This window comes from Onychomys torridus, chromosome 12 (genome assembly GCF_903995425.1).
Source record: "Onychomys torridus chromosome 12, mOncTor1.1, whole genome shotgun sequence".
NCBI classification, from domain to species: Eukaryota; Metazoa; Chordata; class Mammalia; order Rodentia; family Cricetidae; genus Onychomys; species Onychomys torridus.
The window spans coordinates 22,091,956-22,118,383 of NC_050454.1; the positions used below are offsets into that span (position 1 = coordinate 22,091,956).

At 39.8% G+C, this 26,428-nt stretch overlaps 1 protein-coding gene across 1 annotated transcript in view; it reads right to left on the reverse strand.

The window, feature by feature from the left end:
• Gap43 (growth associated protein 43) overlaps positions 1-25,512 on the reverse strand; it is a 96,423-nt gene extending 70,911 nt beyond the window's left edge. The window contains exon 1 of the mRNA XM_036203670.1: positions 25,339-25,512. Within this exon, the coding sequence (XP_036059563.1) occupies positions 25,339-25,368 (30 nt within the window). The 5' untranslated portion in view covers positions 25,369-25,512. The remainder of the gene's footprint in view (positions 1-25,338) is intronic.
• Positions 25,513-26,428: the final 916 nt, after the last annotated feature.

Here is a 26,428-nt window from a genome sequence, read left to right on the forward strand (position 1 = left end):
CAGCTGAACAAACAGCAAATGTCCAGACGTGTCCTGTCCGTGTGCGTGCATTCCTTCTAGTCCAGTCACCTTCTGAACTCCTCAGTCTGCCTTTCTTCCTCTGCACTTATTGCATTGTACACTCAGAGGCTATCAATGGCCTCCTTATTCATATATCCAGTGGCTGGTTCTCCACTTTCACCCTTCTTGATCACTTGGGTTCAAGGCAGCGTTCTGCTCACTGGCATCTCTGATTCCACATGCCAGTTCTTTTGCTGACTCCTCTTTCTGTTTCTTTCAATAAAGCATTTTTCCATTGATGGGAAGGGGGGTAAGTAAGTCTTTCTCTAGGCTTGTGTGTAAGTCTCTATCAACTGAAGTTAAGAAGTCTCTCAGTCGCTCCTGGAGTCATTTGCTCCCTGTCCCCTGCCTCCAGCTCAAATTCTCCAAGTAAACACTTCTCTTGAAGTTTCACTCATGCTGAGCATGCTGGGAAAGTTGGTTTTGTTTTCTATTTGTTTAGTTTTTTGTTTTGTTTTGTTTTTAAGTATTCTTTATCAACTGAACTTTTCCCTTCATGTTTATCATTCCTGCCAAAAATACTTCCACTCTGCAAGTCTAAGCTAGAAATCATACTAATTTTTCTATCCATCCCAGAGAAAATTAGGGAAATTGGCTCCACTTAAAGGTTCAATGGGTTTGAAGAGGTAATACTAGATAGTGCCCAAGGTTAGAGAGCAGAACAGCCCCATAGGCAGATAGTTCCCTATCTCAGAGGCTAAGACAGAATATCCAATGGAGTATACTGAAGAATTCAGGAGCAGCAAGCATGGTTGGGGCTTGGAAATAGCAGCCTAAAACCTAAGACAAAGAAAGTACAAGAAGAGATTACTAACACCAAAGATCTTTCGTAAAAGTTACTTGAAAGCCTACAATTGCAGAAACGTGTGTGTGTGTGTGTGTGTGTGTGTGTGTGTGTGTGTGTGTGTGTGTGTGTGTGTGTGTGTATGTGTGTGTGTGTGTGTGTGTGTGTGTATGCACATGTATAGATTGTAAATGGAGCTCCCCTACAAAAAGATGACACAGTAAGCTGACAACAACAACAACGACAAAAAGCCAGGTACCAGGAAGGAATGAGTCACCTTTTTTGGAGTTGATGGCCAGTGAGATCCCATAGTCCCCTACATTCTCTAAGCTATTGCCACTGCTCCTGTTTCATGCTAGAACTTGACAGTAAGACCCGATTGCTGAAAACACTACATCCCTGAGACAAAGAACATGGAGAAATAAAGCTGAAAGCTTCCTTCTTACCGGCTAGTTTTGTATGCATACTACATGATGAGAATAGTGATTATCAATCTTACCCAGCTGTAAAACCCTGTGAGCTACAATAATGACCAACTGGTCAAGAGATGTTCCCTTAAACAACAGTGGTAGGAATGTCATGACAGTAATAAATCACTTTCTGATTAGATTTAAGACACACTCTACAAGATAAAATCTATATTTTTAACCTATGGCTAGACAGGTCATAGGCCATTGGGAGGAACTACTCTGCTAAATGGGCATAGTATTATACCAACTCCCAACCACTTATAGTTAGACCTAAATCTCTCAACCCTGATTGGAGAAGCTTCTTTTTGCAACAGATGGCAATTAACACAGATATCCACAATTGGCTAGGGTACAGAGAATAAGAGACTTTGGAATACTCGTCCCTAAGTGAGATATCAATCAGTATCTCATGTCCCTTCTCTCAAGGCTCAGGGATCATTTTGGAAAAGTGGGCAGAAAGATTGTAAGAACCCGAGGCAAAGGATGACCTCAAGAAAACATCGACTTCTGGACACAACAGGGAAGTTGGATACATGAATTCACAGTGGCTGTGGCAACACAAATCTATGCCAGACGTATCAAGCCAGACATATCTAAGCATGGAGGGAGGAAGTGGGCATGAAATCCCGTAGCTGCTTAGGTAGAGTAGGATTTCATGCTACTGAGAGAGGGGGAAAAAGTTAGTTTTCTTTAATGTCCTCTGATAAGTCTACCACACTCCAGCAGTTGGCCACACACCAACAGTATATTGGCAGCACAAACTGAATTTGACGGGTTTCTAAAAAGATGATATAAAGTTGAGTGAGCACAGGAATGAGGTTGATCTGGGCAGAGTTGGAGGATGTGGGTTAATATGTGAATATGGTCAAAATATGTTGTATCAGAATCTCAATCTAATAAAGGTGAAACAAACTAAAAGACAGATCTTCAGAAGGTCCTGTGGTAATTGCTTAAAGTAAGGAGAGCTCCTGTACACCATACCAACTGGCCAGCCAGTTCAGAAAGGTCACAGACTATGTACATTAGCAGAGACTTTTCTCTACATAAGAACTGAAAATGGCTCATTTTTCCCTCAAGGTTCTCCAACTAGCTTTACATTTAGATTTCAACTTGGAGAATTCTAGTTGAAGGTGTCATTTCCTCATATGTATGTGTTTTTAAAATAAACTCTGAATATGTCTTCCCGTGCTCCTGTGCAATCTGGTATGCACAAGCTGCCTCAAGTACTTCTTGTGTCAGCCCTTTAGCTGAAAGCACACATTTCTTACTATATAACACAAAATGGTTTGGGTTAGGTCACAGCCTACACACTCGTTTCTATGGACTAGTCCTTACTACCACTCCTCACAGTTTGCAGGATGGTCCCTCAAGCTTCTGTGAGAGCACTGCATGTCATCTCATAAAACTCCTCTGCCTCCTGAGAACCATCCTGGTTTCCTTATCTTTAGAGCTCACAGGTTCCCTTGCCTCCTCCAAGGAACCCTCCCTGGGTTCTCATAATGCCTCTCTTCTTAAAAGTTAAACTTCTTACACTATAGGTTGGACCCTACCATTGTAAAGTGGGAATAAAAAAAAAATCGGTAACAGAAAAGGGTTTATGAACATTCAACAGCCCCAAGTTAGTGACTAGTTCAAAATCAAATGTGTAATAAATCCAAGGTGTTTCTAGCCATTTCTCACCAGTGTTGCATCCCATGACTTCACTGGAGCCTTGGTTCTAAAGACACTGCACTGTACACTGCTTCACACCACACACTAACTATAGCACCTCAGCTAGGATTGCTGGAGATGGTCTTATATTATGAATGGCAATGTTTTTTACTATGTATAGAAAATTCCCTACTCTTACCAAATATATAGATTTAATTACAGAAAACAAAGATGGAACATTTTCTTATTGTCCTATAATCCTCATCATGAAAGTGTTGAATTGGTGTATTTCAGGGCTGTATTATTTTAGAATATCTGACTTTAAGCCCTGCTGTTTGAGTGGCTGACTTGAGTTTTATCGAAAGTCATTCAGTGAATTTTGGCTTGGAATTGAGATAGAATTTCAAACAATTCTGAAATGGCCTGTGCCATCCTTCTACCATGTTGTATACATATTTGTGAACTGGTATTTTCAGCACTGGCAATTCTGAAATTGATCATCACTAAAAAAAATCATCAAAATATTGAACATCACTGAAAAGCTCTGAACAGTCTATATCCTACTACATAAAATATTCACCAAAGGTTCAATTATTTCTATAAAAATAAATGAGCATAAATAGTCATCTAATTAATATAAAGATTTGCTTTTGTCTTTAATAAATGATGAAGTAATATGCATATTAATTTTATTTAAATATATTTATGAATTATTATCCGTGAATGTTTTATTTGTATATTCATTTTATATAACTATATACTGGGATCATGTAAAAATTTCCTAGGTGAATAGGATCATGAGTGAAAAAAAAAACCAAGAAGCCCTGGTTTAATCAACAGCTTTGTTTTGTTATTTTCTTGAATGATAGTCTTAGTTTGTAAACATTTACTAAATATCAGCCCTGTTCCTGAGTCTACACTGCTATAACAAAATAACAGAGGCTGGATTGCTTATAAACAACAGAATTTTGTTTCTGAGTTCTGGAGACTGGGATGTCCAGGATTACAGAGCTGACAGAGTTAGTGTTTGGAGAAGATTTGCATTCTGGCTCTTACACAATGGGTGATCATCACATTAAGGGTTAGAATTTCAATAGGTGAGGTTTAGGGTTTGGCATGATCATTGGTAGGATAGAATCCACCTTCCGGGAAAATGGGTATTTTACTCTACTGTCTCCATCAAAATATGCCTGAGGCATTTAATAGACTCAGATTCACTATAAGAGATTAGAGAACACAAGCTGGTGGTTAATAAGCAAAACAGGGTAAGAAGGTTTTGATGCGTTAATATGTGGTGCCTACTTACAAATGAGTCTCAACTGGGAATTCTCTTGTATTGGGGTTCAGTCCTAAGTATGTTATGTCTATAAGAGTTGGCTGCCTACTAACTTAGGGCCCTGCAAGTGTTTCTGAAGGTTATGTTTACTATAGAATACTAGACACTTGCTTTTCCTTTGGCCACCTGTAACAACCACCCCAGTCCCTCTATACAACAAACACAGTGAAACTTAAGTGTTACAATCTTGGGGTCTTTGTATTCTAACCTTTGACCAAATGGTACACCTTCATTAAGCCTTTATTGAATTCAAAAGGATAACAGGAAAGAGAGTGAGGAGGAAGAGGGGGACAAGGAGGCAGAGAGGGCAAGGGACAGGGCAGTAGTAACTAGCTGTATAAGCAAAACAAACCTGGGAAATGACAGCTTGGGAAGTTTCCACTATGCACACACAGTTAACACAAGCAGAACTGCCTGCAGGAAAAACCTTTATAGGTCACAAACATGGGACAGATTGGTGGCCCAGGCCAGCCAATCTGTTTATCCAAGGCTGACTTACCCTTGGCACCAAGTTTCTGGATCCTGGCAGTGAGAGAATAACAGGAAACTCTTAGGTCATGATTTAAGAATAATCCTATAAGAAGGCATAATCCAATAGGCTTTTGTAGTGGTGTATTTAAAAGTTTGAAAATTAGTCTAATATTTCTTTTTACCAATTACTATTAAAATCAAACTGCTGATTAATGAAAATTAACCTTTACTGTACACCTAAGATATAAATCTCTCAAGTATCTAAATTCCATAGTTTTCATTTTTGTGTGCATCATATTTTCTATTTTATGACTTTATAATGCCTTAAGTCCTTCTAAGGTCAGTGCTTTAAGGCTTCAAGCAATATCTTCCTGGAGATATTTATAAGCATTGTCCACATGAAGAATTTCATTTTAGCATTTCAGCTTTACTTTAAAGCTTGGATTTTACTGTATAAATAAAAATAAATTAACTTATTTAGGATTCATTTAATACCAAGGACAAGCATTCTGAGATGCATGGAGAGGCTTTGAGAATTGTTATTTGTGGCATAAGTTATATTACACATATATTATAAACATATAGCCTTGCATTGGTCCATCTCTGCCTGAGCTCAGAAAACATCCAGGGAGAATGAAATTCAAGAAATAAAGCAAGAATTTGTAACCCCAGCACTGGAGCAGTAGAGGCAGGAGAATTTGTTCATTTAAGGCCCCATTGGGTTACAACCCTATTCCAAAAAGCAAAAGTACAGCCACTATTATTAACAACAACAACAACAACAACAACAGTTAACTCTTTAGCACTTACATTCAGACACTGTTCTTATCCCTGTATCTAACTGTTTCAATAGCATGGCTTTAGTTGGCATCCTTTATCCTGGATACTTAATAAACATTTCCTAATGAATAAATGAATGATTCAAAGATAACATAGCTTCTAAAATCCTTTCTAACTTAGAGATCAATGGAAGTATTAATATACTGGGGTATATTGGGGCTAAATACACATATACTTTAAAGGTATTTCTCTCTCCAGGGAAAGATGAAAGATTAAATAGCTCCTGTAGCTTCCCTGCCACAACAAGTCCATGAGATGGACTCAGACATGCTGAACACACCCCACATTAACAGAGCCACCCCCCAACTTCCACCTCAAATGAAAGGTTTGGTAGAGATCAGGCTTTGGGAAGCCCAGCACATCAAGTGGTGTGAGGTTACATTGTTACAGCCCCAGGAACTATGCCTGCCTCTGTTCTAGTTCTACCCAGTTCCACTCTCCCCTTCCGTTCTTCCACATCTCTCAGAGTGTTTGAAAATGTCCTGCAAGACAAATTTTAGGTTTGTCTCTTTGCTTTGAAACTTAAATCTGTTCTAGAAGATCTTGTTAGTTTTATCTTGAGTATGTTGCCACAGTCACTCTTTGAAGACTAACCCAGAATGCCAATGGGACACAGGTTTATCTTAGTGCTTAGGATGCCTCCTGGTGTCAGACTCACTGCCCCAGGTTGGTTCGTTAACCTTCCTCAACCTCAATCTGACTTCCTCCTTCTTTTGCCCATTCATCACCCTGATAGTCCTGCCCAGAGACTATCAGGTAAAAATGCAATAATCAGTCAAAGCCAGATGGTGCCAGTGGCAAAAGCAAGCAGCTCCCCAGCAGTGCCTGCAATAAATAAATAAATAATACAGTCACATTGGACAATTTAATGAGTACAGATTTATCACAGCAGGAAAACCCTCCCCAAATATTTAAACAAATTAAGATGTAAAAGAAGAAATAAATAGATGTTTTAGAGCAGTAGGCAGAACCAAAGTTTTCTTTCATTCCTCTTTGGAGATTCACTTGATTGTACATCTTGTGCTGACAGCTGGACTGAAACGTCTGAGATGCTGTTGGTCAAGATGAAGGGATGAAAATCAGGAATGACAAGGGAAGAGGTGGAATGGATTCTCTAGTGATTGCATTTCTTAGCTGATTATTATTATATCCCAGAAGAATTTAAGTGTGTGCATTTCAGCCTTAACTACACATTTCTTAAATAACTCTGATATGTCAGGGGCTGTTGTAGGTTACAGCAAATATATGTCACCAGCAGAGTCATGGAACCTGCGTGCAGTTCGCATCCCACTGGGTGTGCAGATTATAATAAATTAGCACCGGAGGTTGAAACCATGGCTAGAAGTGAAGATGAAAGTGTGTGAACAGGAAAAGGTGAGGGTTGCATGGTGTGTGTTGTTTTACATAAGGTAATGAGAAGTTTCTTTGAGGAGATTGAACAGCTAAGAGTTCAAGGTAGTAAGGGAGGCAATTGTGAATATATGTCATAAACAAGCCTTTCAAATAGAGGGAGCACCCAGAAGCAAAGCCCCAACACTATCAAAATCAACTAGGTAAAAAATGTTATTACTTCTGGCCTGATTTCTAGGCATAATGTTGTACCTGTGAGATTCTTGTGCAGACAATACAACCTGGCTTGGATTAGGATAATACTTGAGTTCATGTTATTGATGGGAAGGCCAGAAAAATAGGTTTGAAACACAGACAGGAACCAAAATAAAGTGGTCTGGGGGAACATAATGAAGGAGAGGTCAACTGGATAGGACATGGGCCCATCAGTGGCACAGCCACAGGACCTGTGTGGCAAAACCACTGAGGATAACTTGTAATTTGCATTGCATCTTTGCATAATTGACTGAAGGTTCGAAGTGGGTAAAAGTGGGTGAATCTAGTCGTGTCCATGCATAGCTTCCTAGCAGTGGTTAGCCTCTGCAGCCTGAGTTGAGGAAGGCTCAGTCTTCTTTCATATTGGCCACACCTGTGTGATTTGCTAATTATACCTCTGATTTCCAGACTCCAACAACCAATACATTCAGTCCTAAAGAGTGCTGAAATCCCAGAATGTATACAATTCAGTAGCATTCATATCTCTTTCCTTTGTTAACCAATTATGTGTCCACTGAACTCCATACAACACATATATGTACATATATATACACATACATAACCCTAAATCCAGAAACTGGCCTTCTGAATCCGTATAAAAAGATACCTAGATGTGTGATTCTCTTAACATGGACCTGTCAGTAGTAGCATCAACAAAAATAAGCAATAGCTAAAATTAAGTGTTTACTACATGCTAGTTAGGTTTTAAAATGTGTGTGTGTGTGTGTGTGTGTGTGTATGTATGTATGTGTGTGTGTGTATACTTATTTAATCATTGAAATCTTCAAGAACTGTACTATTTAAATCTTTAGACCTATGAATGTCATTTTGCTCACAAAATTCACCCTCTAGACCTCTAGAAATCCAACTTTACAAGAAAAAACATGAGTCTATTATTTCTATGCTAGAAAATATCCTGGAATAATTATGGAGATAGTACCTTAGATTAATAAAAAACAATTAGAAGATAGTACAGAACACAAGCTTTCAAGTTGACACACATATAAAAACTGTTTTCTTTTTTAAATGAATATTATTTCTGTATTTTATGTACTTGGTGTAATCATGGACTCAGAGTAGATGATTAATAAATTCATATTAAATGAATAAAATATACTTTTATGATATTTGAGGAAAATGTTGTCTTCAGAAAATAAAATCTTTAAAAAAAAAAAAAAAGACTAACATGGAAACCAGAGGCAAAAAGCAAAAAGCAGCAAAATGACTTGTGGTCACCATTTGTAAAAGAACCAGTTAATGGACCACATAAAGTCTGCGTTATGTTTTAAAAGTGCAAAGATATGAGCATCCAAAGATCTGTCACATGACCTTATTCTATCTCCTTCAAAGGATCAAGACTGATACAAGAAAAAAATTCCAGTTTGACCCTCTCCAATATGAAGAACCTCAAGCACTGAACATCCCAACATCAGCTCCATGGAAGATTGTTCATACATCAGTGTTTCAAAACCTCCATCCTCTAGGCTTCATCTGAGGGCCCCAGAAGTGATGGGATGGGGTTGCTTAAATAGATTACTGGACCACCAAACTTTGCTTTATCCAAAACAGCATATCTTAATCAAATAATATGTTTGATGTCTTAGCAATATTTCTCCTAAGTCAAAAAGTAAAGTTGGCAAAAAAAAATAATAATTTAAAATAACTACTAATCCCCAGTCTCTTTTCTGTTCTATTAATCAATGGCAGTAATTACCTTTAGCTATACAGAAAATGAGGTTGCTAATCTTTAAAAGATTTAATAAAATATTAGTAGGTGGCTTTAAGAGTAGACCTAGTGTGTGTGTGCATTGTTCAGTGACCTATATAGTCTAAAGATGGAAATTTAGAAATGGGGCTTGAGATATTTCTAAAGAAACAATAATCAGGGGTTGGGGATTTAGCTCAGTGGTAGAGTGCTTGCCTAGCAAGCACAAAGCCCTGGGTTTGGTCCTCAGCTCCAGGAAAAAAAAAAACAATAATTATATTACACATGAAAATATAAATGCTAAGGGCTGGGAAAATTAATCAGTAAACTGTTTGCTGTGCAAGCATGAGTACCAGTTCAGATCCCTAGCACCCCTGTAAAAACTGGGTGTGATAGATAATTCATGTGCTTGTAAGCCCAGTGTAGGAAGAGAGACAAGAGAATTCACAGGGCTTGCTGGCCAGCCTCTTGCCAATTGGTGAGTTCTAAGTTTAGTGAGAAACCCTACAGGACTTGTAAGGGAGAAAGAAGCGTTTCAGTGGGAGAGATAGGAGAAAGAGGTTAGGGGGGTGATCCTCTACATGTAGGAAACTGTTAAAGAATACAAAAACGAATCACAACTTAAAAATGATGTGGAATGTAATCTAAAAAGACACCAGACCTTGACCACTCTCCTCCACCTTCATGTGAATACACATGCACATGCACATGCACACATAGACGTGTATACAAACTTGTGCACACACCCACACACAAGGGTAAATATTTTATATAAACATAGATACACATGCATGCTCTATGTATGTGTTTATAATATATGTTTTGTAGAGAAAAAGAGATAAAACAACATCAGAAGAAATTGCAATGGAGGCCACCATAGTGTTCATGGAGCAGCAAACAGGGAGAGTGGAAGTGTCCGAAGTGATTTAATATAATGGGTGACATTTCAATAGAATGGTTGGATGTAGCACCAGGTTGCACAGAGGGGAGGACAAGTATTTCAGTTCAGGAAATTTCATCAGCTTCAAGACTAGGAGGTAGTAATAGTTTATTTGTAAGAAATGAGCCTGGAAATAATTGTCATTCCCTAATTTTAGCTCTAGCTTTCTTGTATCCACACAGACCTGCTAAAACACTACTGGGATCCTTATTAGTTCCACAGAATTCAGCGTAAGTGTGATTTAACTGAAATAACTGATTCGTTAGCCATTCCTGGGGCATCACATGACTATTGGTATAACTAACTGAGCATCTACTGTGGCCTGACCCTGTGGTATGCCAATCAAAGCAAACATCAACTGAGGAGTCCAATTTGGTGTAGCTTTATATTCCATCAAAAGATAATGTTGTCAAAGTTACCTAAAGGTATGACCTGTGAAGACTGGAAGTGGAGGCATGTAGTATCAATCAATGAGATGGAAAAAATAAGCCTTTCTTCTGTAAGCAGGTCTTTGTGGTTTTATCCATGACTGGTTTGTTTAACTTTTTACAATACCTCACAAAAAATAAATAAACAAAATTGTTTAATGTTGAACGCTAATCCACTTTCCCAGTAACCCAAACTACTCAAGCATCTTCTGGCCTCCCACACAATTACCAAAATAAAAATTCACAACTCAGAATGGTGACTCATAGACTTAAGTCACCTTTCTATTGTGTCTCTTGTAATCATTTGCTCTCTGAACAGGAAAATGATATTTTTTTGGTTCTTGCCAAATTTGACTTCCATGTGCAATATATTCCAAAAGCTGTTGGTTTGGAGCTTTCTAATTTTATAGTTATTGGTTTAAAATTTCCACTATTGTTTCCTGGGGGGGATAATTCTTAACAAGTATTAGTTTCTTGTGCAGCCAAAAGTACAATAGAAATGGGCTGGAGAGATGGCTCAGAGATTAAGAGCACAGGACCTCTTTTGGAGGTCCTGAGTTCAATTCCCAGCAACCACACGGTGGCTTACAATCATCAATAATGAGATGTGTTGTTCTCTTATGGCCTACAGGCATATGTGCAGGCAGAACACTGTATATGTAATTAATAAAATCTTTCAAAAAAAACCCAAAAGATTTGTTCTCTATGTCAACTAGCTTTTTAGTTAAAAGAATGACCTAATTTCCAAATATTCATGGGCCATTCATCCCTCTTTGTGATTCACAGAAGTGATTTTTACAAATAAAAGGGAATATTCCTCTTCATCAGAATTCCATGAAGAAGCTTGGTCCCACTTCCCCGAAATCTTATCACAGTGTGTAAGATATTGAATGTTGAAGTCATCACCTCTTAGCCATTAATGTGTCCAAACTTACCCATCTCCAGTGAAATCTATTAGTATCTTCATTTGTGTTATGAGTTTGGAAATGAGTATAGCAGTATCAGAGAGATGCCTCCACAGTAGATGAAGGCCAGGAAAAACAACAGTAACTAAGCACTGTTGTACATAATTATTCTAATTAAAGACTGGGGTCAAGAAAGTGTGTGTGTGTGTGTGTGTGTGTGTGTGTGTGTGTGTGTGTGTGTAGGTCATATAATAAACAGAAATTTGAATCAGTAATCCTGTAGCAGCAATACCAAACTTAATAGTTTTAGATTCCATATGAATGGGCAGAAAGTTTTGGACTTGATTTAGGAGACAGAATTTTTGGCTGAGAAAACAAAGCTGTACACTTAAAGTCACTATGCATCTGTAGCAAGATAATGGTTGATAGCTTCAGTATTACTGTATGTCTGATTACAAGAAAGAATCTCTCTACAAAATGGTGACTGTTATTTGCTGAAACAGCCAGCTGGCACTACTTGGATGAAATCCAGGACTGTGTGGTCCTAGCTCTGTGTGAGATATCTATTAGGTGCCCTATTATGAACGGTGCCAGAATTGGGCAGTGTCTATGATTGATCAGTGGGAGGTTGGCAACTTTTGTCTTAGTCCTAACCAAATTTTGCCACCACGTAGTACTCATTAAACACGAATGTTTGTTCATTTGTATGGGCTGTTCACAGCTAGCCTACCTGTAATTGAACTAAAGCTATACATGGCCAGCAAATGGAGCACAACTCCTGCCCTAAAGGACCTCCTAGTTCAGAAAGACATGGTGGTGAGTACGCATATAATGAAGTGGGCTGGGTGTTAAAGTAGCATACAGGAAACAGAGAGAGGACAATCACACTTGAGTAGCCAGAACTGTGTTATGTGGGTAAAGAGTAGAAGAAGGATTCTAATCAGAAAAAAAAATAGTGTTTAGGAATGAAGAAGGAAATGGTGGAATTATGTAGGTCATCCTTTGAGATCACAGAATTGCAATGAAGTCTGAGATGAAAACTTGATGGCTTGGGAGTTTGAAGAGATGAGTAGGAGCAAGTCAGTTAACAAATTCCTTCTAATTCAGATTGTGAGCAATCTTAAAGAAAGAAGAACTGTGGAGTGTTAGAAGTAACTCACATTGTTTAGATGAAAATAACCTTTTCAGTAAAGAATGGAAAGAGAATTCTTGGCCCAGGGAACAACACATGAAAACAACTTGGAGAGAAGCCACATTTGCTGTGTTGTATAAATCAAAAGGAAGTCTGAAGATTCAGTGACCAACAGGAAAATGAATCTGAGAAGTCAGAGAAGAGAAGGTCTGGATTTGGAGCAGTTCAAAGGCCTTAGTAATTGTGAGTTTGGTTTTTTGCTTGTAGGTAGAGAGGAAACCTCTCAGAGACACACACTTTGAGAGGCACTTTTGAATAGACAACTCTGGCTTCTGAAAGGATTACTTTTGATGTATGGAGAGTAGAAAAGGGGAAACTAAAAGGCAGCCTGTGTTTCTGGTTTCTACCATAGATGATTGCCTTAGAGATGCCCAGAAAGAATGGCAGACAGAAGGAAGACAGTTAGCGGGGCAGGAAGTTGAGTAAATGAGAGTAGAATAGGTTTTTTGTTCATTTGTTGCTGTTTTCATGGAAACTGGGGGTAATTCACAAGCATCCAATCATGAAAGTATGATAAGTGGGAGGAGACTCAAGTGTCCAGTTTATGAATTATATGACTAGATGAGAAAGGGACTTAATTAAGAGATCAAGACTTATTCCAAGAGACAATTATATGCAAACTTCAAGAAAGTAAGTTTGGCTGGAGAGCGTAGAATTCTCCAGGCTGAAACTCACTAACCCACATGAGCAGTGCAGCCATGGATGACATCGTTCATGTGTCCTACATTAAGTCATAATAATGACAAAAGCCTTGGTAACACCAAGTTTTTAGCAGCAGCAGCAGCAGCAGAAGAAGAAGAAGAAGAAGAAGAAGAGGAGGAGGAGGAGGAGGAGGAGGAGGAGGAGGAGGAGGAAAAGGAAGAAGAAGAAGAAGAAGAAGAAGAAGAGGAGGAGGAGGAGGAGGAGGGAGGAGGAGGAGGAAAAAGAAGAAGAAGAAGAAGAAGAAGAAGAAGAAGAAGAAGAAGAAGAAGAAGAAGAGGAGGAGGAGGAGGAGGAGGAGGAGGAGGAGGAGGAGGAGAAGGAAGAAGAAGAAGAAGAAGAGGAGGAGGAGGAGGAGGAGGAAAAGGAAGAAGATGAAGAAAAAGAAGAAGAAGAAGAGGAGGAGGAGGAGGAAAAGGAAGAAGAAGAAGAAGAAGAAGAAGAAGAAGAAGAAGAAGAAGAAGAAGAAGAAGAAGAAGAAGAAGAAGAAGCCACTGCCAATGTGAAGTTAATAGGCAATATTCAAACAAAAACAACAGAGGAAAATTCTAGCAGAAATGTATATTATGGAAGCCAAGAAAAAAAAATAGGTTCTAGAAGGGAGGCATTGACCATAATTTTGAATATGCTAAAGAGGTCAAGCAAGATAGTCTTATTTCTCTTCCGGAGGCTCTACTGGAACTTCTGTTGTCTTGTGCAATATCTTCAAGTCTAACTCAGAGTTCATCACAGTGTATATATAAATCAATATTTCAAGAAATGTTTTTTGAGTCAGATGATGAACTGGATATTTAACCTCAAAGAATTTGTAAACCAGTTATGAGAACCATGTACAAATAAACACATGTGGATATTAGGCAAGGTTCTGCTTGAGGGATGGTAAGAGTTATTTCCCACACACTGCAGGAGAGCTGAGGAGGGATGTGGTGTAAAGAACCAGGAGAGTAGGTAAAGCCATTGCAAGTGAGGAAACTCTCTGTTCAGAGTAGGAGGGTTGGAAGAGACTAACCTATGGGGGAAAGGTTTTCTGAAGCAATGATAGTGACAATGAGAAGGAATAAAGGACAACTGGTACCTAAGTTTATACTAAGTGCAGTGAGACAGGGTGTCTGAGAAAAGGTTAACTTTTTTTTGACAGAAGATATATTCTTTAATTTCAGAAGCCTTGGAATCAACTTTGTTCAAATTTTTCATTTTCCTTGAAAGGAGATAATAACTCATATAAACTAAATTTGTTTAAATTCACAAGCCAGGTTAATGAAAGCCTCAGTAGAAGAGAAAAGAAGACTACTGGATAGTTATCAAATTCTGAGGAACAATGAAAAAAATCACATATAATTAAATTGTAATTAACTCTCTAAACAAAAGAAAACTATTGGAATTCTGGGAGAAAGGTAAATTAAATGCAAAATTAAGTAGCAGATAGTAAGCACACAGAGTAATGAAAACAAGGAGTCTTGGTGACTGTTACTTTTATCACTTGTTTCTTGTTTGAACCGCATAACACAAAAAGTACTTTCTTCTCTCTGAGGATGGTATGTAACTGTCACTCATCTTAATGCACTGAGAAGAGGCTAATTCATTATAGATTGTTGTGGGCATTAGGGCCTTGGAAATCTATGACCAGGCCCTCTTCTGGACACTCACCTAGAGAGATTTTCAGAAGATTAGATGAACAGGTATGAGAGACACTAGAAATAGCATTCAGCAAAGGAGGTTGTGGCTTCATAAGATAAGAAAAATAAGCAGTTAAGACCTGGGAACCCAGGAATGTGCTGGTAGATTAAAAAAATATCACCAAGAATAGAAATGTCAGAGACTTCATATGGGAAAAATACAATGTTGACTGGCATATTCTGAGATAAGACAAATAAAAGGAAAAACATTTTTAATATATGAAAAGCTCACATGAAAGAAAGTTTTGTTTTTTTTTTACTGGCTCACCTTTTTCATATATATATATATACATGATATATACATGTGATATATACATGTATTATATATATGCAAGATGAGTAAAACCTTAGTTCCTAGGCTAGTTATGCTAAGATGTTCTTAAAGTCACTTTTAAAAGCAGCCAATTCCTGAGTTTGCTCAACCTTTGAAGTTCATGCCACTTATTTTTGTCTTTGCCTCACCTAGCTCTCTTATGCAGTCATTAATGGGAAGATATTAGGGTTTTTCCAATTTCCATTTAAAAACAACAGTTTGAATAGTTATTGGAACAGGAATTACAAATAATGGATGTGAGGCTAATTACCAACTTTCTACATTTAGAGCAAACTAGTGCATATGGAGACAACAGCTCAATATTTTAGAAAGTGCCAATTTGCTAAAAATAGATAAATATGGTGATGATTGCTGGAATTAATTCAAGAACATTCAAAACGAGATGACTAATATGAAGGAGTAGCGCTTCTCTGGTATAAATTGAGAAGATCTGTTTGATACCCATGATTGCCCAATCTTTGGGCAGAAACTGATTCTATAAACTAAACAAGAAGAGTGAGAACAAAACTATGTCATGCCCAGTTAGCAAGAATGTACAGCAACCAGGATTCCTCTCAGAACCAAGGTACCTGTTAGGTAGAGGCTTCCAGAAGCAGTGGAAATCCAATGGTGGTCATCTCTAGGGATAGAGACTGGCTCTGACCTTCATTGGGTGTATAAACATCAGTAATCTGTGAGATAACTGCTTTCTCTTAGAACTCTACTAATACTAAGCATATTGTGGGGGTGTGAATGAGAAATGTTTCCCGTAGACTCATGGTTTTAATACTTGGTCCCTAATTGGTGTTGTTTGAGGACATTGTGGAATCTCTAAGAAGTGGGATCTTGCTGGAAGAAGTCCCTCACAGGGAGTCTCGGGGTCAATAGCCTTCCCCATTTCTCTCTTTGCTTCTTGTGTGTGGATGCAAATGTGAGCAGCCAGCCTTCTGTTCCTGTCACCAGGCTTTCCCTGACTGACATCATGCCTTCCCTTTTATCCCTAAGTTGCTTCTTGGCAGGGGACTGCATCACAGCAGCAGAGAAGGAGCTAGTATGAATACATGAAACAAACAAACAAAAAAACTGAAAAACAACTCCCCCAAAAATGTAGTGACCCAGTACAGCTGAGGCAAATTCTTCCAGACTGGGGTAACTGCCCTATGACAGGTATGTGGAAATACATGCAGGGTCTATTTCTCAGCATTGACTCTTCTTAGATTTATAGGTGTGGGCTTCTTGAAACTATGTGACCTAGGTTTTCTTACTATCAGAGAGAATTGTCCAAATGGCAGTCATTGATCCAAGCAAGACCAATGAAGTACTTTTTCTCTATTGTCTGTCTGTCTGTCTGTCTGTCTGTCTGTCTGTCTGTCTCTGTCTCTCTCCCCCTCACTCCCTTTCTCTTTCTTCCCCCTCCCCCTGCTATTCCTTCTTTAATTTCTTTTCTCTCTATCCTTTATAAAAAAGGAAAAGAAGCTGGGATGTTAGGAACTGAACTGTTTTTGATGAAAACCCCAATGGCGAGCTCTCGTAAGTGAGTTTCTGCTATTAAAATTCCCACATCTGCCCTGGTTGCTTTAGGCTTGGATTTTTTTTTTTTAACTCATAGGATCTTTAGGTTCCTTCCAATGGATTATTTTCATGTACACTTAAAGTACAATTTTGATATTCATACCTAATCCAGAAACTCATAAATAACAGTAGAGACTAGAGAGAGATTAAAGATGATATTGATCATTAGCAAACTATAAATATAATTATTTTTTCTTCAAACCAGCAGTTTATTCCTAGGAATCATTAGCATACTTTCTATTAAAAGGCTTTATGGGATCCTTTATGTAAAACTAGTTTTTGTAAAATGTGTGATGCTGGTTTTCCTATCTTAGATGTTTGGTTTGTAGGAAAGACAGAATTTTTGCACTAACATGATCTGATTGTTGTATTTTTAAATAATTCCAAATACTTTCTATGCACATAAAACTCATTTTCTTGTCGGGTGGGTACTACAGAATTCCTTTGCTTTGTGTGAAATTTTTGTTGTGTTAAAAAGGTAACTTATCCCAGTCCTAACCATGGACCCAAGGGAACTGTGATGTCCTTTGCAGAGATCTGGTGACTTAGGAGATTACTTACGGCATTCAGAGTTGAGTTTTAAAAGATTCAGGATTCCATACTCTCCTGATTGAGGTTTATCAGTGGTGCACTGAGGAGCTCTGAAACTGCTATGGAAATGGTACCAGGTAATAATCCGCTGGGCTTCCCAACAGGCTGTAGCTCTGTTTTCAGGCTCCAGAGTGGCCCTACCTTCCCTCTACCTTCTTCTGCCTGACTGGGCCCTCATGTGATAGATGTGAGCACAGCATGTATGAAAATCATCAGAAGCCAGTTTGGAGGTGAAGTGCAGGGTGAGGGAGTGGAGGCAAGCAGCAGACTTAGCAAACAGAGATGAAATTGGATTGCGAAGGCAAAGAGAGAGAGAGAGAGAGAGAGAGAGAGAGAGGAAAATAGTGGATATTTCCCATGTTCCTGACATGTTGGAACAAAGGACAATGTAAGTGTGTGCTTATCTGAGTTCTGTCACTCAAGTTTTCAAAGGACATGATAATGATAAAGATATGCTATGCTCTCATCCATCAGTGTGGCTAACATTACTTAGTAGAGAATAGAAGAGGGAATATTGAGAATGCATATTTTCAATGCAGACAGCAATGGTACTTCTTGTTTGTGTAGCACCATGAACACTTTAAGAAGGATCAAAAAGGCATTGTGTACAAAATATTTTTTTTAATTTTTCATCACTTTATTTGAGCCTCATACCAACCTAGTAAAGAAAGTGAGTCAGGAGTTGGAGGCTTTTTATTATGCCCATAATACAGATGAGCAAACTGAGGCTCAGAGAAATTCAGTTACTTACCTATGATCACAGGACAAGCAATTGGCAGAGCCAGGTCTAGAACCCAGGGGAGGGATTTATTCCACTACAAAGACATGGAACAGGACATTAAACAAACAACATCTAAGAAAGCAAGATCTGTAAATAATTAAGGAATGGAAATGTGAAAATTCACAGTCCCACACTGAACCCCAAATGGCTGTAAGTATGCCACTCTAAGCAAATAAGACAGGAATTTTAACTTCCATCACAGCCATCCTGTTGGAAAGACAAATAGCACTGAGTGGAATCCCCGGTGGGCTCTGAATAGGTACACAAGGATGGTCTTGGTTTCAAAACATCTCTTCTTGGGTTCCATCATGATGAGTCTTGCAAGTAAATACGTATTGAGAGTCCACTCCATGCTAGGTATACCTTAAAGTGCCTGATTTGCCTAAAACACCTATTGGAAAGTTGGACAAGATACACTTTTTCTTAACATCCTCTTCCCATAGCCTCAAAATCCAAACACTAGTAGAAACTGGTGTACTAACCTGGAAAACTTCACTTGCATTGGATAGGAGGATAAAAGGATAAGAAAACCCCAAGCCAGAGATGTGTACAGCATTAAGTAGGGTATAGGACAAGAACATTAGGTTTGAGAAATACCATCTAACTTCGGCAGTGAAACACAAACTTCACCTACAAATATTTTTATCTTGCTTCTTTTCTCAAAGTTAGTGGGAATACAGCACTTGAAGTCATAGAAATACATGGTTGCAATCTCCTCCATACTGGACACCTAGGCTTACATGAAGACCCCAAAACATGAAGTCTATTCAAAACTGGCAAAGATTCAAATGATCTGATTAATGTATGTTTAACACAAGTTTAAGAGCTTACTTGCTAATCACCCTCCCTTCAGCTCCGCACAAGAGATGTATGTTGATAGATATTATTATTCAGATACTTCAGGGAAAAAGAAAAAGTTCAAATGTAAATAAAATTAATTATTGATCATATAGTCTTCAATACAGGCTAACACTGCATGCCAAGTAACTAAATCAGCTGTGAGCAGCAAAAGATCGACATGAAGTCTTTAAGCGATAGTTGTGGGACAAAGCAAAGATCATGAGGTCACCAGGCTCCCAGGAAAGGCCACATGGAGCTGCAAGAATTTAGTAGCTAAATCTAGACTGGGATTCTTCACCTCTGACGATGGGATGACTGGTGTGTTGGTTGTTAGGGGTGGTGGATATGGAAAGGAAGTCTCCAGATAGTTCCAGCTATGTTTGGAGAAATGCAGTGTACAAAATGGGCTAATTCTGTGCCTGCTTGCATGAAAAACAGACAGTTGCCACATCCATAAGTTTTTAACAATAGTCAATGAGGATGAATTAATTCCACTTTAAAATTTCATACCAATAGCTTCTTTAAAATCTACTAGTGTTTCTACCCATTTAAATATGCCACAAGTGTGACAAGACTGAACATCTGGTTCCATATGTGTTTAGCCAAGCAGATCATTCATAATTCAAATTATTCACCTATGAACCATACAGTATGATAATCAGTAAGGAGAGACAGAGTATACAATTTTATCATTTTTTTTACAAGAAGCTCATAGTGTACAACTATTGGACATACTCTAGTAATGGAGATAGTTCAAAATGCAATTTGGTTATAACAACAGTAGAAGAAACTTCATTAATGAAAGAATGAGTTTAAAGAGCTACCTCTTGTGAGGGAAATGGAAATTTTCCAGGCTAAAGAAAATGTGTAAAGTGAGCAAAAGACTGAGGCATGAGAAGGAGGAAGTATTTAAAGATGGCCCCATGAAGATAGGCAATACTAGATCATGCCATGCATCCTGAAGGGTTGTTTAATGGTTTGTAGACATCTGGGAGACATCGTAGAACTTTAATGAGGAAAACAGTGTGACCATATTTACATCAGGTAAAGACAGTTTCTCTGTTGTTTGCAAGGAGAATGAAAAGAGAAAGCATGTGGCATGAGGGTCCATATAGACTGCTATTGCCTTTGACCAGATGAAAGATAATGAAAGGACTGGGCCAGGTTATTTATACCAACAGGTAAGTGGTAAAAAGCAAAGAGTGTGTTCAAAGTGTTCTCAGCTACAGTCAAAAGATTCTGTAACTGAATATAGGAGTTGAAATGAAGGGCCACATTTGGGACACACCCTTGGTTTCTGGAACTCTGGAGCTGGATTGGTAGTGCTAGAGCAATGGAGTCGGAAGGCCAAGGGTGGTCCAAAACAGAGGACACCCGACTGAAGCTCTGCATTGGATACATTCATCTGGGATTAATGAATGGTATGACAGCAAAAAATGAACCAAGATTACAGATGGGAAGTAATTGGCCTTGGGTGGCTGGGGAGAACTTTAAAAGGTCCTGCTTGAGGAAAAAGGGGATTGGAAGAACTATCAAGGAAGGACAATGAGAAGACAGAGCAATGGAAAACAAGCAAGATGTAGACTAATGATTCCCCAGATCTGGTAGCCTATGTCAGTGGAATCAGGGGAATAGAGGCCTCTTTAAACCAGGTATGACTCACCTGCAATGGTACCCTTTGCCAGTGGAATCATGGCAACAGAGGTCTCTTTAAACCAGGCAGAATAGTGAACAATGAATGACAGAGAAGAGCATGAGCATGGAATGGTGTTGGGAACTTTGTTCTAAAAAGAGAGTGAGTTGGAGCACTGTAGAGATGGGGTTGCTGAGTCAGGAGACTCTAAAATGGAGGAGACAAGGCACATCAACTGATCACAGGGAAACCAGCTAATGCAACACAAACTGAGGAAATCTCAAGGGAATGGAGCAGGAGTGGGTGGGGATCTGGAGAAAACACAGAAGAGAGATCAAGAATCCAGACAGAGCACTCAGTGTGACCAAAAGTAACATCTCTATTGAAAAGGACAACATAATGTTCTGACAGTTGTGGGGGTGGGGTGGGGAGAGAAATGGCTGCCCTGTCCAGAATAGAGAAAATTGTTATAAAACCCTTTAAGGTAAATGGGATGGGGCTGTTTAGTTCTTTGATTGGATGGCTTATTCTTCCATCCCCATGACATGGAGAAACACACCCTAAATGATGTGATCCATTCAAAGTCACTGAGTGTACAAATGGTAGAAACCAGGGACTCATAGCACAGTGTTCTCCAGAGACTTCTATAATGATTTCTAATCAGTGGCACCGAGACAGACTGTCTACACTTCAAAATTCAAAAGACAAGACACTGGTGTCATCATCCACTCTTTTTACAAGTGCTACACTCTTAGAACTAACAGAGAAGTGAAGGAGTTAAATCCTGTACCTTCTCTTGATGAACTCTATTAGAGGCTTCTATTGAGAGGCATTTCTTAAGCTATTCGTAGAGGAAGATTTTAGATGTGTCTTTAAGTCAATATGACCAGTGTCGGGGAGAGATGGGGTGGAGTGGGAATACAATGAGTTAACACATAGCTGCATTATTGCCTGAAAGCCCCCACCCCTTCCCTATGGGACCAAGTAAAACTCTGAAGTCTATGGATTAATTCTGCCCCAGGCATGCCACTAGTAATTTCTCTATGACAGAAGCTGAAGACCCTGGGCCACCCTTCCTTTTGGTGAGCAGGAGTTCTGCCCTTTACATTGCCACATCAAAGGAGGTTACTGCAGTTTCACCAGCTCAGCAAGAAGGAAAATTAACCCTGTGTTTTCTTACTCCAGTTGCCTCAGCATAGCTCACAGGAGTAGAGTGGGCAGGGACCAGGGTGACATTCAGAGGACTCTCTCAGCATGAAGGATCACAAATCATTGTACATGTGCCATAGTATAACCTTAATAATCAGAAGTGAACACATTTCTAAATTCACCACAAACTATGGAAGGTTCTCTGCGAGTTCAGATGACTTGGAAAGGGTTGGGGGGAAGAAATCCTTTTAAATAATATCTTCTGTTTAATTTTGGAAATATGTAGAAGATACCATGATTTAAAAAAAATGAACAGCTTCAATTATATTAAGTTGAAGGCCTCTGTTGAATCAATTGACTAAATCCCTGGATGACACTGGGTGTGGCTCAGAGAGACTGAGCAGGAATCCAATTTCTTACTAGAAAGAATGTTCTCCCACCCAGCAGCAGAACTGTACCCTTCCACACCTCCAGTTGTTCTTAGGGGGAGGGAACAGCAAGGCTGGAATTCTAAAGCATGGATCAGTCTTTCAAAGATAAGACTTATTTGTCATACTGGAGGAAAGGCATAGACTCCAAGGGTAAAGGTTGAGGGCCCTGGTCTGCTTGCTTGAAAAGTAATTTTTACGCTTCAGCTACAAAATAAAGTCATAATTTTTAAACAAAGGAAACACCTCATAGTTTTCTTGCTCTGTAGACTGTGACACCTTGCAAGTTTTTAATCGTCTGCAATATGCATGGTAATTGAGCTATTTAAAGTAAGCCCCAAGATATTTGAAAATCATGAGCCAATAAAATCTCCAGGATTCTTTTATTCTTTTATTTTAATCCTCCTTTGCCTACTCCCTTGTAGCTCTCTCTCTCTCTCTCTCTCTCTCTCTCTCTCTCTCTCTCTCTCTCTCTCCTGTCTCTCTCATTCTCTTCTTTCTGCTTTAATAATCTACTGTGGTAAGTAATGGCTAATAGAGATCATTTACATGTTCTCCTCACCCACTGACAATGTATTACAACTTAGAAATATCTAAGGCTGCTTGCTTGCACTGCTCAAGTGGAAGAGGGAGGAAGTGCAAGCCCTCCAGATCCCCTCCCACATTGCTACTGGATTTCATGGGTGTGGCAGAGTTAGACCTTTGCAGGTTTGTACCCTTGTTTTAGACCCTGCAAAGAACTAGGATGATAAACACCTTCCAGAAGAAGAAATGAAATGCTTAGATTCTCCCTGGAGTGAGAGAGGATCATTTCCACCCACAAGAGGAAAACCTGCATGAGACTTAAGTATCCATACTATAGAAATGTCAGTCAGTGTAATATGAGCCCACACCCTGAAGATACCATTTCCTTCTGTCTGGTTTAATGATATCTTAAATACTAACTTATGCAAATGAGACATAACACTATTACATAGGGCACATAACCATTTCATGCCCAGGAACCTATTTATAAAATGTGTGGGCAAAAAGGACCGTTTCTATACATTCCATTTCCCCCTTGGCAGCGGTGATACTATCACACAGGCAGGCATGTGGAATCCGTACAGAGCCCATGCATGGTGGCTGCATGGGAAGTATGCGTGTGCTATACACATTTACATACAAATTCCTACAAGTCCCTAAACACAAATTCCATCTTCATCACTCTGCATAGCAGAAGAGTGAGTACTCCAGGCTGTCAGTGAGATGGAGCCAGTGAAAGCAGCTGTCCTCAATTGGGGAGGGAATTCCGTTAGCCCCAATTCCCTGTCTAAAAACCATGCTTGGTTCCCTTGGCTGAAGGAGATGTATGGATACTCCCATACTCCCATGCACAAAATAGGGTGGGAACAAGCTGTCAGCCAGTACACCCCCCCCCCACTCAAAAAAAATCAAGCCTTTAAAATGAATAGAATTGGTTTTCTTAAGGCTCTACCTTCTTAAATTTTATTTCACCAGTGGGCCAGTGTAGTCATCATAACGCCTTTTTTTTTTTCTTTCCTTTTTTTTTTTTTTTTTTTTTTTTTAGGGTGTGTTTAACCCTGGCACCTGTATCTGTTACATTTATATATTAAAATGAAGGAAGACATAGGACTAAATGTTTTACAAATGTTCCCATGGAAGTAGCAGTTTCTGCAACCAAGAGCAGCTGGAGGAATACAGCCCAGCAGCACCTCCTGCCCCGCCTTGGAAGACTTTTCTCCATGCACCCCTTCACAACCAAGTATCTACATTTATTTGTTTGTTTGTTAGTTGGACATTCTGCTTATACCTCTTTTCCTCTACCTTCTTCATCCCTACTCCCCACCCCTCCATCCAGGGCGCTGGCTCCATGTGGCCAGGCTGAATGGCTGTTTCCTCGGCAGGCACTCTCCTCCACCCCTTTGGATTCAGGGAGTGTTTAACACATTGCCCAGTTTCTAATACCTGCACAAGAATAATACCAAATCCTCCTCCTCTCTTGCACCCCACCCCAAGGCAATCAGTTTGCAGAGGGGTTCTTCAACCACTACTGCCACCCCACCCCTCCCCACCACAGGCACACAAGCACACAGACACTCAGACCCCACACCCACTTCTTCTTAACCTTCTCCAAAAATCACTCAAACGTGCTCCTAGGGATGTTTGAAGGCTGCGTTTGGTGAGTGTTGCTGCGCTGTGGGTTACTGCAGAATACCATGCCTCTTGCCTCTCTCCACCCTCACCCAAATTAAGTTTCAAAAACGTCTTTCAAGAAATAAGTGAGCAATTTGAAATGAAGTGTGTGTGTGTGTGGGGGGGGAGATCTAGGCATTGGGGGAGGGGAGCTTAGGATTCTAGCTTGTCTCAGAGGCGTCCCTCATCCTGATGAACATGAGTCACCATGCTTATCCTCCGGGATATTAACACACCTCTGGTCACTGCGAATGTAAGGAAAGACTCACGGGAAGGGGGAAGGAGAAAAGCCCCGGTTTCCAACAGGTAATACCGGCTTGCCTTTCCCATCCCGTCTGAGCTCTAAGCTCGTAGGGGCGTGGTCCACCCTCTTCCCGGACCAGCTGGCGCACAATCCGCCTCTCATTTTAGGAAGGGGATTTTCCCCCTAGGCACAGTCAGTTTTCCGCTAACCCCCGTTGTCTTAAGGCTCTCTTTAAAAATAAAAAATCTTCCAAATTAGTTTCATTAATTCATTAAATAAATAAAGAAAACCTTCGCATGCTTTTCCACATTTACCTGCTCCCCTTTAAAGCTCCTGCGAGCTTGAAATCAGGTATCTTCCGCAGCACATGTGAGAAAAATTGATCCACAGAACAGGCAAGGTTCAACTGTGATTATAATTCTCTCAAACCACGCTTTTCACAAATAATATAAAGGGCCGCTTTCTTATCTCGCACATAGAGCCCACATTGTCCCCACACCCCTTTCTACATCCACACCCTCAAATCCAGAGACCTAGCCGCTATGCACTTACTAATAGGCGAGAGGGAATCGTATTTCTAGCCAAGCCGGCATATTTCTCTACCCTCACCCTAATTAGTATCAGCATTCCAAAACCGGAGCATGAAAGACAGAAAAGAATAAAGCTGGGATGCAACCATCAGTTACCATATGCTAAGAAGACCAGAGCACCACGCCAGGGCAGAAGCAGTTTTTTTAAATAATTTTTCCCCCTGCCTTTTACAAGGAAATAATGTACTCTGGTAATTTCACAACAGCAAGAAGTAAAAAAAAAAAAATCTTTAGCTCTACCTGTTTGGTTCTTCTCATACAGCACAGCATGGTGGTATCTTCCCCTGCCTTCTTCCTGCCTTCTCTCCTTTCCTCCTCTCTTCCTTATCCCCCCCTCCACCTCTTTTCTGCTCGCTTGCTCACTCGCTCTCTCGCGCTAGCGCGCTCTCTCTCCCTCCCTCCCTCCCTCCCTCTCTCTCTCCCTCTCTCTCTCCCTCGCACACACCAGGGCAGTTAGCAGCAACTGTAAGGTCCACAGCTATTGCTCAACGCACATGCTCTGCTTCTCTCTCTCTCTCTCTCTCTCTCTCTCTCTCTCTCTCTCTCTCTCTCTCTCTCCCTCCCTCCCTTCCGTCCCTCCCTCCTCCTCTCTTTTCTCTCCCCTCTTCTCTCTCCTTCACTCCCCACCCAATCTCTCTTTTTCTTCCCTCTCTCTGAGTCCCTTTCTCAGAAATGTTCACTAGCTTTCCGTGACTAATCACTTCCCGTAGCCCCTACCCCCATTCTAGACAGTCGCCCCCTCCCAGTCCCCTGCCAACCTCATGAATATTTAAACACCTCCAATCTGGACCCAATTACCCACCGACTCTCGCACTACATTGGGAGAGCTATGGGGTGGGGGCAGAGAAGGCTATTTCAGACAGTTGGAGAGATGGATGGAACATGTTTTAGGGAAGTGAGGCCTGAGGAATGCTTGTGTCTCTTTCCTAACTCTCTTCTTTCCCAGTACCACAAGAGCAAACATGTGAGGAGGAGCTAGAGATACATAAGTTATAGATGCCATTTAGATTTTTATGTGCAGTTGGTAATCGTGGAGGTTCAGTTTCCTCAAAAATACTGTTTTTATTTATGTAACCTAAATGCATACATATAATGAGCTTAGATATGCACAAACGTATGTCATCTATGCTTCAATACACAATCTTCACACACACACACACACACACACACACACACACAGCACTTAAGCATTCTAAGCATTTGAATGTGGAAAGAACTATTGTCTAGGAATTAGCATCCGTATCCAAAATCACATAGTGGGTGATTTTATGCACACAAGCTTATTTGACAACTGCAATTCCTTCTAATTTTACCAGAAAAGCTGAGTATA